This window comes from Drosophila tropicalis, unplaced genomic scaffold, assembly GCF_018151085.1.
Source record: "Drosophila tropicalis isolate 14030-0801.00 unplaced genomic scaffold, ASM1815108v1 contig_443, whole genome shotgun sequence".
NCBI lineage: Eukaryota > Metazoa > Arthropoda > Insecta > Diptera > Drosophilidae > Drosophila > Drosophila tropicalis.
Genome location: NW_027172907.1, coordinates 5765812 through 5780908, shown reverse-complemented (window position 1 = coordinate 5780908; position 15097 = coordinate 5765812). Strand labels below are relative to the sequence as shown.

The following is a 15097-nucleotide window of genomic DNA, read 5'->3' as shown; positions in this document are numbered from 1 at the left end:
AGTTAGTGAAAATGGAAAAACGAAAACAAAGTTGATTTGCTAAAAGTTAGTTTACCTTAGTTTTCATAGAAATATCATATTTTTTTTTGTAAATTTTTTTTTTGCTTATACCCTTGCCATTGGTTAGATTCTTGTTCAGCATTATCAACTGACAAGTCAATCTGTCTGGGGGTCTGTCTGAAAAGTAAATATCCGCTATGGAATGACTTTTTAACTGACACTTTAAGTAAAGCAGCTTGTAATGATTTGAAACTAAGATTAAGTTGATAATTGGATAAATATGATCATTTTTTTGTTTTGTTTTTGCAATTGATTCTAGGAAACCTATTAAATTTTTTTTTTTTTTTTTTTGTATGCTTGGCTATTTGGTAAAGTTTATTTCATATGACGGAATTTTTTTTTTGGAATTTTCACATAAATAAGCCCAAAAATGAAATCGAATTTCAAAAGTTTGCAGCAGTCGAGTTAAGATCTGGGAATCGAACGAATCTGCTGCAAGGGTATATTAAAACTGCGGCCTAGTCGAAGTTAGCAACGATCACTTTGTTTAACAAATTCTTTTTTCTTTTTTTTTTTTTTTTTGGAACGTGTATTAAAAAACCGCTCTTCATTTGACAGTTTAATTATGAGGAGAATGAATAAGTAGAACTAAAACTAATCAATCATACTAGTTTATAGACATACATACATATATATCTATATACATACATCTATATTTTCTACATATTATATATATATATATATATTAATACTTATAAATATCGTGCCAATGTTAAAAGAAAAGAGATAGAAAGAGGAACAACCAGTAATCAGAAGTGAAAGGCAACTAAAAAATTGAACGAGGAAAGCGAAAGAAAACTCTATACAAAAATCTATTATTATGTTTGTTTTCAAACGATTACATAAATATTAACTGATTAATTTTGTTAAATTAAGTTTCACTTTGTATTTGATATTCTTTGATAGATAATTGATTTGTGCGTGTGTGTGAAAGAGTGTATGAGTGTGTTATAACAGGGAATGCAAATGATGAAAGGAAGGCATAAATGCGAAAAAAGAAAACAATTATTTGAATTATTTTATAACTAATCAGTAAACATTAAACATTTAGAGGAAATGCAGATAAGATTTAATCGGATATAAAACATATATGCATACATATATATATATATATATATTTTGATGTTAAAACAAAAGAAACGAAAACCAACAAAAAATATGAATTAATTGTAAGACAATTATAGTGAAACCTGTTTTTTTCTATAGAAATTGAAAAGCTAGTTAAAAAATAGGTTCCTAAAAACAAAACGAAAAAAGAAGAAGAAACAAGCGAGAGAGAGTGCGATAAAACAACAAAATTGAATACGAAAGATATGAAAAAAAAACAAACAATAACAAATTTAGTTTTTAGTTTAGTTTAAAAGCCAAGCTATAAAAAAAAAAATGAAAGAAAGAAAGCAAGAACGAAAATTAAAATGAAGAAAAATCTTAAACTGACATATATAAATTTAATTTATACACAAAACAGAAAACAGAAGCAGACGCAAAGGAATTACCATTCATATATATTTATATATAAATATATATATATCTATATTTTTTCAAGCGAAATTAGCATGTTTAACATATTAATGTAATACGAACATATATAAAATATTCTATAGAAACTAAAACTAAAGACGTACAATATTTGCCTCTCCCCTCATTTTTTTTTTAATATTATTTTTGTCATCCAATTGTTATTACATATATTAGACGGAATACTCTTAAAAAACAAAAAATTCAAAATTTCCTTTTTCTTTTTTTCTAAATTATAAAATTAATAGTATTTAAATTATACAATTCTTTTAATGTGTTATCGAAAGTAATATTATATTTAATTGGATTTTTTTTTCATTTCTCTTTTTTTTTTTTTTTTTTGGCGCTTTATGTTTCTTCTTTTAGTTTTTAAGTAGTTTTTTAAGGCTGTGTAACTAACTAAATGCATATACATACATATATATATGTGTATATATCTATATATATATCGGTAAATCTATTATATCTTATCTAAGTTAATAATTAATTTTAAAATTTTCTAACTTTTGCCTGACAATTTTTGTTTATACCAAATTTCGTTTTGTTTAGGATGAATGGAAAATAGTAGAAGATATAACAAAAGAAAAACAAAAAGTTAAAATAATAAACAAGAATTGGCAAGTGCACTTATTATATGTAAAAAAAAACAAAACAAAAAAAAAAAAAAAAAAAAAAAACAACAACAACCATAAGACGAAAATTAAGACGCAAGTTGTCCTTTAAAGGTATATACATACATATATATATATATATATATATATATATATATATATATATATGTATATATATATATATATATATATATATATATACATATATATATAAATATAAACATTTATAAGTTTATATAACAAAAAATAACTAATATTAAATGTTTTTTTTTTTTTTGTAATAATTTTTCTAATACCAAGCGAAGAGAAAACCAGAAACGATAAAACACAAAACAAACCAATAACATAAAATATAAAAAAGAAAAAAAAAAAAAAAAAAAAAAAAAAAAACAAACAACTAGCAATTTTTGAATATACACAAAACGAATAACAAGACATTAGATCTTTAGTAAAGTAAAATTAACTAATTAAAACAAAACACAAAAAAAAAAGGAAGAAAACAAAGTGAAATCAATTAGTCCATATACTAAAAACAAAGCAAACAAATAAAAATGTAATATGAAATTGATGAAATGAACTAGCAATAAAAATAAATAATTTCATTACCATATAAACTGAATATACAATTTTCTTTCTCATACGCGACAAAATAAAAATTCATGTTCACATTCATTTTTCTGTCCTGTCGAATAGAATTTGTTCTAATGTCTTTTTATGTACATTCATTCTTGAGCACTTCGGTATCGAATTTGTATATATTCCAAGAAAACAAATGTCATGAATTCTTAGTCGTTGGATTTCGGCACAAAAGAGAAATCGTTCGACTAATTAACTATAATTCATTTTTGTTTTCTTAATAATGATTGATCATCTGGTTTAACTTCGTTGTTGTATTGGCAAAGATCCTCGAACTTTGTTTACGTTCGGAACGCTTTCTGTTCTTAACATATATTGCAACTATGTTTCCAGATCGGTTTCCAAAAAACGCAGCACATATGATTCCAGAGGAGGAGTAATAATGAAATCCAAAATTAAGCTAAAAAACAAAACGGACTTTGATTGAAACACATTTTGTTTGTTCGGCATGTGCTTTGGATTATGATCTAACAATACAATATTCGTAAGTGACAATTTTTATTTATTGATCCTTTTGAATCTTTTGAACATTGATCGATAATGTTTGTGTTTTGGGATGATGATAAACTCGAAAACAAAGTTGGTATTTATCAGCTTTGGCCCTTGATGATTACCTAAGTGGGTTTTCGCTTAGTTAGTTATTATTATAGATTCTCCTACATCATGTCATCATGAACTTGGTTTTAAGCATCTTATTAAACTGTGCTAATTCGCAAGTCCAAATGATATTCTGGTCTTTTCTGCTCTAGATTTTGGAATAAGCCATTTCACCAGAAGGTCCTAAAGAATCTGAACCGTTAAAATGTTGAAAAAGGAAAGTATTTCCTCCATTTTCAAGCTATAGATGAAATAAAGGTGTCAGAAAGGACAGTATCTGTCAAGTTTTCTTAAAAAGGACATTATCTCCATGGTTTTTTAAAGTTTTTTCCTATCCTCAAATATTCAAATGAGTTTTTTCCATCCAAGACCTGTAATAAGATACTTTTTTTTCTTTTTTCCTTATTTTTAGAGTCACTGAGAGTAAAAGTGTTAAAAGCTTTAAACCGGTTTTCCGTTTATATTTGTTTTGTTTACCAATAATTGGTTCACAAATAGATAGAGCAAAAAAAAAAAATATACAAAAATAAATTTAAATGCCATCTGTGGTTAGTTTTTACTGTTATGTATATACATATACATGTATGAATTGTAGTTTTTTGGAAATTTGGAAATTTTAATATTGTAAATCGGCTCGACTATGTCAACGACGACGACATCTTCAGTGTGTGTGTGTGTGTGTGTGTGTCTGACTCATTATCGATGCCATGCACACAATATGCCAGAAACTTGTTTCTGCTGCTGCTCTCTCTCTTTTGTTGGGCTTGGGTTTGGATTTTTGGTTGGTCTTGGAGTTAGTTGTAGTTACTCATCAGCTGTGTAAGAGACGAGACAAGTGAAATGCAATGCCACTCATTAATAGTGCATAGATCAAAGGCATGTATCGGAATGCTTTGTGCTTGGTTTTGGGCCTGATTATAGGCATTCGTTTAACGGATATCTTTGTCTATATGCGTCTAACAAGCGAAAATGATTTGCTTTATATTGAGACACCTGCCACGCCCCAAGTGATGGCAACTGAATCCGTAAACATCCATAACGATGATTTCAATGGCTTGGCTTCTCTGCTGTATAATGAAACGCGAGTGTTTTGCATGGTCTTGACCATGCCCAAATCGCATGCAACTAAAGCCGCTGGGGTTAAACGAACTTGGGGCAAACGTTGCAACAAACTCATTTTCCTTAGCAGTGAAGATGATGCCGAATTGGGGGCAGTCAATTTGCATGTTAAGGAGAAACGTGGAAATCTTTATGCCAAAGTGCGAGCGGGTTTTGCATATGTTCATGAGCATTATGGCGAGGATTACGATTGGTATCTGAAGGCCGATGATGATACGTAAGTGCGAGTGTTGACATTCACATGTTTATCCCACTAATTTGGCTCACATTTGTCTTCACAGTTTTGTTATTATGGAGAATCTGCGATGGTTTCTATATCCCTTCGATCCAGATGCTCTTGTCTTCTTTGGCCATCGTTTTCGTTCGAATTTCCCTCAGGGTTATATGTCCGGTGGGGCCGGTTACGTCTTGAGTCGAGGAGCTTTGCAACAATTGAATCACATTGGTTTCAAAAATCCCCTTTACTGCCCCTCAAGTAAATTATCGGAGGATAGACATTTGGGTTTGTGTCTTAGTCTTGTGGGCGTAGTGGCTGGCGATTCGCGCGATGAGCTGGGTCGTGAACGTTTCCTACCCATGGCCCCAAAACATTTACTGCCCCATACACCGCAGGGCACATGGTTAGACAGATATTATTTCTTTAGACCCGATGTGAGTTCAGATGCATAGAGAGAGAGAGAGAGAGAGATTGATTGATTTATTTTTTTGTGTTTTAGTCGAGCGATATTACCTCGGATACTGGCATTAGTTTTCACTATGTCACTGCCATGGAGATGCATCTGTTCGAGTATTTCATGTATCAACTAAATATCTCTGGCTTGCCCTTAATACAGAAAAAGCTGCCACCTCGTTTGACCATTCAAGAAATGCAAGAGAAACTAAACTCTTGGGCCAAGCAGCGAACGAATAATAATCTAAATAACTTGTCCATTAACAAAGCACAAGTGTTAACTAATCTTAAATTAACTTAATACTTTCAAGTATATACATATACGCTGAAATTGGTAAATGTTTAAATAATTTTTGTATATTACTAAGACTGATCTGGTAGTTTAAAGAAATATGTATAACTTCAACCTTTGGCATTTTACTGGTAATTTTAAATGAATAAGTTAACGTCATGTTTGTTGTTTATGTTAGGCTAAATATTTGAGTTTGAACCCATCCAAAGTCACAAGGATTCACAGATTGTTGGATAAAGAAAATCTCAAAGTTCTCGATCGGTTATACTTATCAGAAATGATATACATATGTCGGTTAGATGACCGCACCTTTTCATTTGATTCTTCTGCTTATAAACTGGGAGAATTTATGACCCATTCGGTTGTGGTTTTTCTCTTTCCTAAGGCAGGACTAAGATTTGTGACGTTCATTGATTTATATATTAGTTATGCCGCCAAGTTCAAAAGTAAGACCCAAGGACCTTGTGAACGACAACAAATGTATAATAAAGGGTTTATATTTCAACTTAAAGATATTAAAGGATTTCTTTTTCGCAATGGTAATATTAGGTTTTATTTCCATCACAAATGTATACGATTAGAAAGTCCTGCGGACTTTTTGGGAAATGCTTTTGTTAATGTTCTGGTAATGCAATCTATTAGATGTGCAAATATAGATTCTGTCCGGATCGGGCTTCTGTTTTGATCTAGAGTATTGCAAATGTTTGCTTAAGTTGTGGCTCCTAAAACTTTACTTCAAGGATATGCAATTAGTTAAGTGTTTACAAAATGTGATGGTGAGAGAGGGAGAGAGAGAGAAGGGGTTTGATTGATTGATTAATGTGTCCGGCACAAGTATTTATAGTTGTTATTGATTGGAATTAATTGTTATCGTTATTCTTCTTAGTCATCTAGAGTTTGGTGTCATTTGCTTATAAATTAAATGCATTTGGTTGTATCTGGATAAAGTTTCGAACAATTGCATAATTCCATCAGTTGGTTTATGGCGTTTACATTATTGACAAATAACATATCCTTGCATTTGTGCATAAAGTTAATGTAATTGCTACAATTTAATGATATAAATATACCAAGAAGTAGATGTGATTCTTTGAAGGAAGATGAAGATTTATTTCCATCAATTGTTTGCATGCAAGAAGAAATTGTTCAACTATTCAACTGTTTTGTGAGCTGTCCAGGGGTGTTGCCTTAACCATTTGTCAAAGCTTCGACCCCTTCTTTGCTTTAAAGCCCAATTTATCAGAGGAGAGTGGTCTGATGCCAGCCGCGTGCGCCTTCTGTGGATTAGTGTATAGGATTGACAGAGGTAGGTAGGTAGGGTAGGGCGGTAGGGTTGGGGAAGGTAGAGTGGTAGGTAAAAGTAGAGTGGAAATCGAGAACCGGAAAATCGAGTGAAACGTGCCAAACACGTGAAAAATACCTGGGGATCTGCATTGCCAATGCATTTGCTGTCTCGTCTAGAGTCGCCTGCTCTGCTCTACTCTACTCTACTCTACTCTCTGGGCTGGCTTGGCCTGTCCTGGCTATTGTTTCTGTTATTTATGAGCATCGAAATGAGCTCGAAAAGTGGAAGTGGACGTGGATGTGGATGTGGATATGGATGTGGATGTAGATGTATATGAAAGTAGGGTGCGGCGGCACGCGAGCCTTGAGTTGCTTTAAGGATAAACTCGTTTTTGGCAAAAGCAGCCAGCAGCAGCTGGTACCCAATATTCATTCCCGTTCAAGTTACCTTTTTTTTTTTTCTTTCTTGTTTGTTGTTTCCCCTGTTATCGTTGTAAAAATGTTTGTTATGTACCGCTATCTGTGCCACAGCCACACAGAGGGGTTACCCAGCCAGAGCAGGAGCGTGCCCAACCCAGTTATGGGTTGCAGTTGCGCGTGCGTACCTTTCTACCTACCTAGCTAGCAACCCGCCTCTCCTGCTGTATAGCCTTTTATTAATATTCATTTGCATTATTTTGCATAAACAAATATGGAGCTTTTGGTTTCTTTATCTAAAAATCGAAATTGTACACGTGTGGCAGCCAACAAGCCGTGAACATAAGGTCCTGCCAGGCATGACAAAACAGATTTCTAGTTAGCAGCATAAAAAAAAGGAAAGGAAGGGGGTCATACAAATTTCCAACAGCTGCCTTTAATGAACAATTTAAATTCAAATTAGTTGACTAGAACTAAAATTCTACTCTGAATACCTGTATATTATATTTCTATAATCACTCCAATTAAAATCCAAAAATATAGTTCAAAATTACTATTCGAATCTTTCATTAGCAAGGATCTTAATCCCAAGCTTAGAAATAATATTTTGCAGTATTTCTTAAGGTCTATTTTATCCCTGATTCCTTTCTTATTTAACTCCAGGATTATTGAAATCAAATCCAAACACTTGGCAATGTATTTGAGTAAACTTTAGAATGTTTAACAAATAGACTTTTCATCTATTTGTCTATTGATTTCTTTGTCTAGAGAAATACCCCAAGAAATCTCAGCAAATGCTTGAAAATCTTTAAATCTAACATCATAATTTTGTTTAAATATTTAAAAGGCCTACAAAAGTTAATCAATTACAATACACGTTTTCATTTCCTGAATACGTGCATCTTACTCTCTCATTAAAGCGAATGCCACGCCCCCATCCCATGCTTAAACTATTTATATAGATACAATATATCCTTGCCACACGATAAATTGATTCCTTTCCGCACATTAAACGCTTGAATTGCTCACAACCACCGCAAAACCTTCCCTCAAATGCCTTTATCTCAAGATATCCTTGCTCAACTAATTAGACGCATTCCTTAGCTACGACTTCACTTAAGGCGGCCACGCCTTCACACTCTCTTTCACACACACACAAACACACAAAGAAGAGGGGACTTCCCTCGGCGACAAACTGTCTGGCACAAAAAAAAGGACAAGACGCAATACACAAACAAAAAAAAAAGGACAAAAACTGTTTACACATTTCAACAATGCCTTATAATCAATTTAATGGTTTCGCTTTCCCATCTACCATCTCTCACCTCTCACCGCTTCCTTCTTTCACAACCAAAAGAAAGGAAGAAGAACATAAAAAAAGGTAAAAGAAGTCAACACCGACACCGAGGTAAAGGCAAAATATGCTTTAGGGGGCATTTCAATTTGTATGAAACCTACAATTGGCATAAGGAATTGCCCCTTTAGCCGCAACTCAATTAAGTGACGAGTGAATGAATGAATGAATGGAAAAAAAACCCCTAAAAAGGCACAAAGAAGGCATCAAGAAGAAGGCGCCTTGGCACCTCCAATAAGAAAAGCGTCATAAATGCCAGAACAACAAAGAACAGAAAAAAAAAAACAAGGAATAGCAAGGACATAACCAAGGAGGGGGAAACCCATCGAAATGGGAATGGTTAGTTGGCTGTCTGGATGACTGTTTGGTTGGTTGGTTGGTTGTTTGGCTGGTGACTCAACAATGTCTTGAACATGTTGCTTTGCTTGGGCAAAGGAATGTTTCTTATAAGGGGACGACAATGAGCAACCCTTAAAAATGGTTTTGACTTTTGCCCATTGAGGGTTTGGCGCGTGCCAAAAGGCAGGAAGGACGGGGGCAAAGACGAAGACTGGGACGTTCAAGAAGAAGACTGACACATACCTGTAGATTAGACATTTAGGGGTTTCTCCCGTCTTCCACAATTCTGACTCATTATTGGCCTGTCATAAAGCGGAAATGCCTGTTCTGACAAAAAAAAAAACTGAAACACCAAATTGAAACTCTACAAAAAAAAAAGAAGGAATTATTAAAAGAAAAAACTAAAAGCAAGAAAGAAGTAAAACTAAAATTACAAGGACACGTGCACAGGACACATAAATACACACACAAACACACACACACACTTACATATGCAAAATGCAAAGGAAGTGGCAGCGAAGCGTTAAATTGAAGCATGCCAAATCAATTAAAAAGTATGGACAATAAACTAAAAAATGGAAAAGAACAAAATAAACCCGAACCAACATTTAGTCCTGGCTGGCATGGCAACATTTTTTCACAATTTTCTAAAAAACAACGAGAAAAACAAGTAACAACAAAAATTCTACATAGTAATGCTGGTTCGCAGCTGCCAGTAACCAAAAAACGACCAAAAAAAAAGGAGTGCGAGAGGTAGAGACAGAGACCGAGAGGAAGAGAGATGAAAAAGCAAACCCCAACAACTTTTAACATTTGGAAAATCAAAATCAAAATACCTTTACACATGATTTAGTGTACCGAAAGTGTGTGTGTGCGAGAGTTGCAGCTGGCGTTATTGCCACTGCCCCTTGGTCCAAAAAAATACACACACACAGACATAACACCCAAAAACATTTCTATGCTCATACGTAGATCAACCCCCTTTATGTTCGATGCATAAAATCAACATTTAGTTATCCATGGGGTGGCTCACCCTAACTACATCCATATATGGCTAAAGCTAGCATCTTTCCCTATACAAACACACACACACACACAGAGTACTTACGTTTCCGCTGATATTTGGTAAATTTTCAAATTATATAGAAAATCTGTCGATTCAATGATTCGAGGCATTGCCTAGTTGAGGGAGGCGTTTGGTTTCGGACTAATTAGGTCCTTGCATGGGCATTTTATACTCCTCATTCCTTATGTCCTGCGCCCTATGTCCTGTGTTGTGCGTGTAGGTTGTCTCAGAGGGTGCAAAAGCATGTTTAAAACGGAAATAACCACGAAATACGCACTCGTAAAAACGTTTCATCAACTGGAACTAATGTAGCCAACTGAAAAAAAAAAACACACACATTCAAAAAAAGGGTCGAAAGCAGATCTAGCCGATCGTGTAAATACAGACATCTGTCATAAAACTTTTAAGTGCCATTCCCTAACTAAAAGCAATCACAAATGCCTTAAACAAATTTCATTTCAAGGCATACAGAGATTGGCCTAACCAAAAGTATTTGCTCTTTACTTGAATTTTCAGAATTGTTATGTATATCATGATCAGTTTACAAACATTTTGTTGATTTCATTTCATTTATCTTGTCATTTGAGTACATTAAATCTAAATTTTGATATTATTATTTACACTGGGCTAAATTTTCAGCACTTTCTTAACAGTTTACAGATTTAGTTAACCATCTGCTTATAGACGATGACTAAATCTCGTAAATCTCAGCCGTTTATCTTGGCATATGGCAGATGAGATACAATGTATATACTAGCCGAGATCTCCATTTCTATCACGTCCGGCGGGTTTGTGTAAAGTGTTCCCTGTAAATAGATGTAGATAAGCATTATGTTTGGCCGCTTACTCATCGAGTATCATGTATTGGAAGAGTAAAAGGTATATACTATTATGTTTTTCATGCCAATGCACTTAAATTGCAATTATAATATTGGAAATTGTTAACTCAATCAAATAAATCAAATAATGATAGCAGAGAACTCTTTATCCATTGATAATTTCTAAACATAAAATATCAATTAAACTGAATTCTAACCCAAGGAAAGATTCACAATCAATTCTGCTGATACATTCATTTTTATCCCATCCATTTCTTTGAGAGTTTCCAATGAAGGGGGATTTCTTAGAGTTTCACCCTTAAGATGATGAGGCAATGAGTAGAATTCAATTGATAGTTGTATCTCATATCGTATTTGCATTTAAAAACATTCAAACTTCCCTGTGACATATAAACATGGCTTAATTTGATTTAAGTTAAGACCAGAATCTTAGAATAGATTGAGTAAGGTGTGTTTTTCAAATTTATTTATTTTAAATTGTTAACCAAATGAAATAAAATCAATTGTACTTTTTGATTTGTAGTTCTCTAAGTTGAAATTTCTCGAAATTTTTTTTAAATCTACGCTTAACTAAAGAAGTTTGTCTTTAAAATAACTTAATCGGGCTAGCTACTCTATTCAAATGAACTTGATTCTTTAACTTTGCGTTTTAGTCTGTTTAAAATCTCTAAAAAATGTTAATTACCCAACATTTTTGACCTAAATTAGAAAGAGTTGGTTTAAAAGATTATGTATTTTATCTATTATAAGGATTAAATTAAAGACACGAATGGTCTAATAAAAAACATAATAGTTGTTAAGGCTCAAGTTGCGTAGCGAGAATTTGTTTAAAAATTTGCTATATTTGCTGATGGGTAAAGCCCTTCTAAAACTTAATAGTTTACTGGGATAAATAAACTTATAAATTTGTAGATGAAAAGTTAAGATATTTCTTTCACTGTTACCATTTGTTCTAGAGTAGAGTATACACATAATCTTGATCATAAATAGCCAGAAGATAAGGTAACAGATGTATGTGGGTGTGTGTGTGTGTTTTTTTTTTGTATATAAAGACCCCATTTGAATAATATGAGATCAGTTGTGCACAGTTGCTTGCTTTCACCCAAACGCAAAACTTATCTTAGTTAGTCACCGGTTAAACAACCAGAGAGACTACTACCTGACCCTAGTCAACGCATAAATTGGAATCATAAGTTTGGAGAGCATCATGAAGGGCATCACATTGTTCTTAGTTGCTCTTGGTTGCCTAGTGGCTGCATCTAATTCGGCGCAATTGGCTGCTATAAAGCCAGCACAACAGACAGCAGCTGCTACTGCACCCAATTTTGCTTTGGAACTAGTTGCCATCATCAGGAGTATACCAAGGAAACAAATTCAACATCTTGTTCAGGCCTATCTGCTCAACGATGCCGAATTCCAGGCTGTGATTAGGGATGTCAATTCAATGGCAGGATATCGTTTGCAGCAACAGGTATTACGTCAACCGGAAGTGCGTCAATTGTTCATTTGGTTAAATCAACAATTGATCCTGGCCGGCAGCTCAATCAAAATCTTTGAAGATTTGGAATTGGAAATCAAAGTATTCAACAAATATCCATATTGGTCCCAGATGGTGGGCGGCATAAATGGATTTGAGAATGATTTCAATGTTATTTACCCACTGGAAGCGATACGTTCACAGATAGAGCAAAGTGCCCAAAGGAGTCCTGTCGTTGCTGAATTATGGCGTCGTGTGGTGGCTCTTAAGCCGCTCTATGAACGTTTGTTAGCCACACCGCAGGCCAAGATACTTGTCAATCAATTGCAAACTCGCGGTGTTAATATATCAGCTCTGGATTCGTTTATACGCTATCAATTTGGTTGGTCAAATGCCACGCTGCCCAGTTACGATTATACTGAATATCTGAACTATTAGATCTCCTAAGAGATCTAATTAATTCAAGTAATTATTAATATATATTGTATTCGAAATCAGCAAAGACTTTGAGATCTATCTATCTATCTTTTGGTTGAACTTTCCTTCAAACAGGTGCTATAAAAGGTTTAGTCTTACTTATTATGAGGATTTGTTAGTTAATCTAGCCTTGTAATGGCTAAAAACCTTTTACAAGTTCAGGATACAGTTCTTGGAAATTCATTTGTCAGAGGCAGCTGGTCTTTTGTTTAAAAAAAAACAAAGTTGTCTTTTCTGAGGGCGGACAGAACAATTGCACATTGAGGCCAATACCGCCCTCCCCTTTAAGATATACGTACATATAAATTGATATATGTAAGGTATCCATGGCAATGCCATGATTAAGTAACAGATGAGCCTTGTGCCCTGCAATGTCCTGTGTGGCCGTGTCCCGTGTCCTGTGCCCCGTGCCTTATTCTGGTGGGTCGCACATGCGATTTAATTTGAAACAAACCAGAAACAGGAAACGACGCGTACGGCCTATAAAAAGGGGTTGCTTTTGCCTGGTTTGGTTTTGCTTTTGCCCTGTAATGAAGTTCCTTTCCAGTTCTCATTAAAAGTGGCGAACTGAAATTGGGAATTGCAACAGCAACGGCAACAGCAACAACCATCAACCAAGAGCCAAGCGGCAACAACAGCAACGGAAACTAGTTAATGTGAGGCTATTGTCAAAAGCAGAAGCGCAACTCGTGCAATTTTCACACAGCCGCGTCAAATCTTCCACAGGATCTTTCTTCCAAACCAACCAACGAACCAACCATCCAACCAAGCAGGCAACAAAAAAAAAAAAAAAAAAAAAGGAGAAGAAAACTCGCCCCTTTTTCTTTTTTTGCGGTGAACGCGTCCAATTGGAATTTCATATATATACATATATATATATACACTTTAAGCCCAGCAAACGGCGCCGGGGTTAAAAAAGAAATATATTTTATGTTATGTGTTGCGTTCCCTCCCTAGACATTCATTCATGCACTGTGACTGACATGCGGATATACGAGAATATGCGGAGTGGAACTCCACTTCGGTTGCAGTTTGCCACCCCTAAAAACTGACGCCCTAAACACCAACAACAACAACAACAACAACAACCCTATTGAAATCAGTAACAGTCTCAGAGAACAGGCAGAATCGAAATCGCTGTACGCTTTTGAGCTCTGGTTTATCAAAACTACAGTAAATACTCCCTGGAATTGAACTTTCAAGCATGATTATCATGATATATACATATCTTTGGATCCAGATATATAGAAATTAAGATAAGTCTTTAAATTTTTGGCATAGATTTGGATGGATGAGAAATTCCAAATACATTAGAGTCCTGTAAATCTTTGAACACGACACAAAAAACATCGAAAGATATCGTTAATATCGATTCAGTTTAATTAGGGTTCATCCTCTGCCTAGCTTCACTGTAATTCATGCCCCTTTCCATTTTTTTCTTTCTGTGATATCTTTTTAGTTGGTGTTGTTGTTGATTTCATTCGATGTTATGGCTCGTGTGTGTGTGTGAGTGTTTGAAAATGCACCTGGCTAAATTTTTCGACTTCGATTCGTATTCCTCTATTCCTGAATTTGACTCCTAGGAGGGTTCTATAAATGATTCGGGGTGGGTTGTCCGTTGTTGTTGTCGGTTGGTTGGTTTGTTGCATTGTGATTTCCATGGCGCACATGCCTGTATAGTTGTTGTCGTAGTATGCACCAGCCATGGCCTGGGCACAACAGGACCAAAGGCAGGGCCAAACTCCAACTGTGCACACACACACACACACACATGCAAAGCAAGGACATTAACAGGCAGTAATAACAGCAGCAGCAACAACAACAAGAGCAAATGAACGTTGGTCGCTGGTCGCGTGCCTGAAGCACTTCGACACCCGACTGAATTGTGAATTGTGATTGTTTTATTGTTGTTGTTTTCTCTCCTTTTCTTACATTCGTTTCGTTTCGTTCCTTGGCATTTTGCGCGCTCATGCAAAACGCTTTGACAAGTTATGCTATTACAAGTATGCGTGTGTGTGTGTGCATTTATGTCCTGCGGCGCATAAATACATACATTTATGCATGTGCTCTCATACTTAGTAAGTATATACTTATTTGCTGCATAATTCCACTTTGGACTCATATGCAATTTTTATTTATTTTCTTGTTTTTTTTTTTTTTTTTATCTTTTCGGGGTTCATTTTTTAATTTCGTAGCAAATTTATTTGTACCCACACCCACCAAGGAACCGCCACTCCAAGTCCCATGCCAGCGTTTCCCTTAACCAGTTAGTCATTCAGTTGCCTGCTTTTGTTTGGTTTACTTTGAGGTGGATTAGTAAGCAAATTCCTTAAGCTTGGCT

The 15097-nt window shown here is 34.6% G+C and overlaps 2 protein-coding genes across 2 annotated transcripts; both read left to right on the top strand.

The window, feature by feature from the left end:
- The first annotated feature begins 4300 nt into the window (after positions 1–4300).
- On the top strand, positions 4301–5512 carry LOC137574039 (glycoprotein-N-acetylgalactosamine 3-beta-galactosyltransferase 1-like). Its single transcript, XM_068286144.1, has 3 exons — positions 4301–4758; positions 4823–5192; positions 5258–5512. The coding sequence occupies exons 1-3, from the start codon at positions 4301–4303 to the stop codon at positions 5510–5512; spliced, it is 1083 nt and encodes a 360-aa protein (XP_068142245.1).
- A 6380-nt stretch (positions 5513–11892) lies between these two features.
- On the top strand, positions 11893–12781 carry mat (materazzi). Its single transcript, XM_068286246.1, has one exon. It carries the CDS (start codon positions 12010–12012, stop codon positions 12715–12717), a length of 708 nt encoding a protein of 235 aa, XP_068142347.1. The 5' UTR covers positions 11893–12009; the 3' UTR covers positions 12718–12781.
- Positions 12782–15097: the final 2316 nt, after the last annotated feature.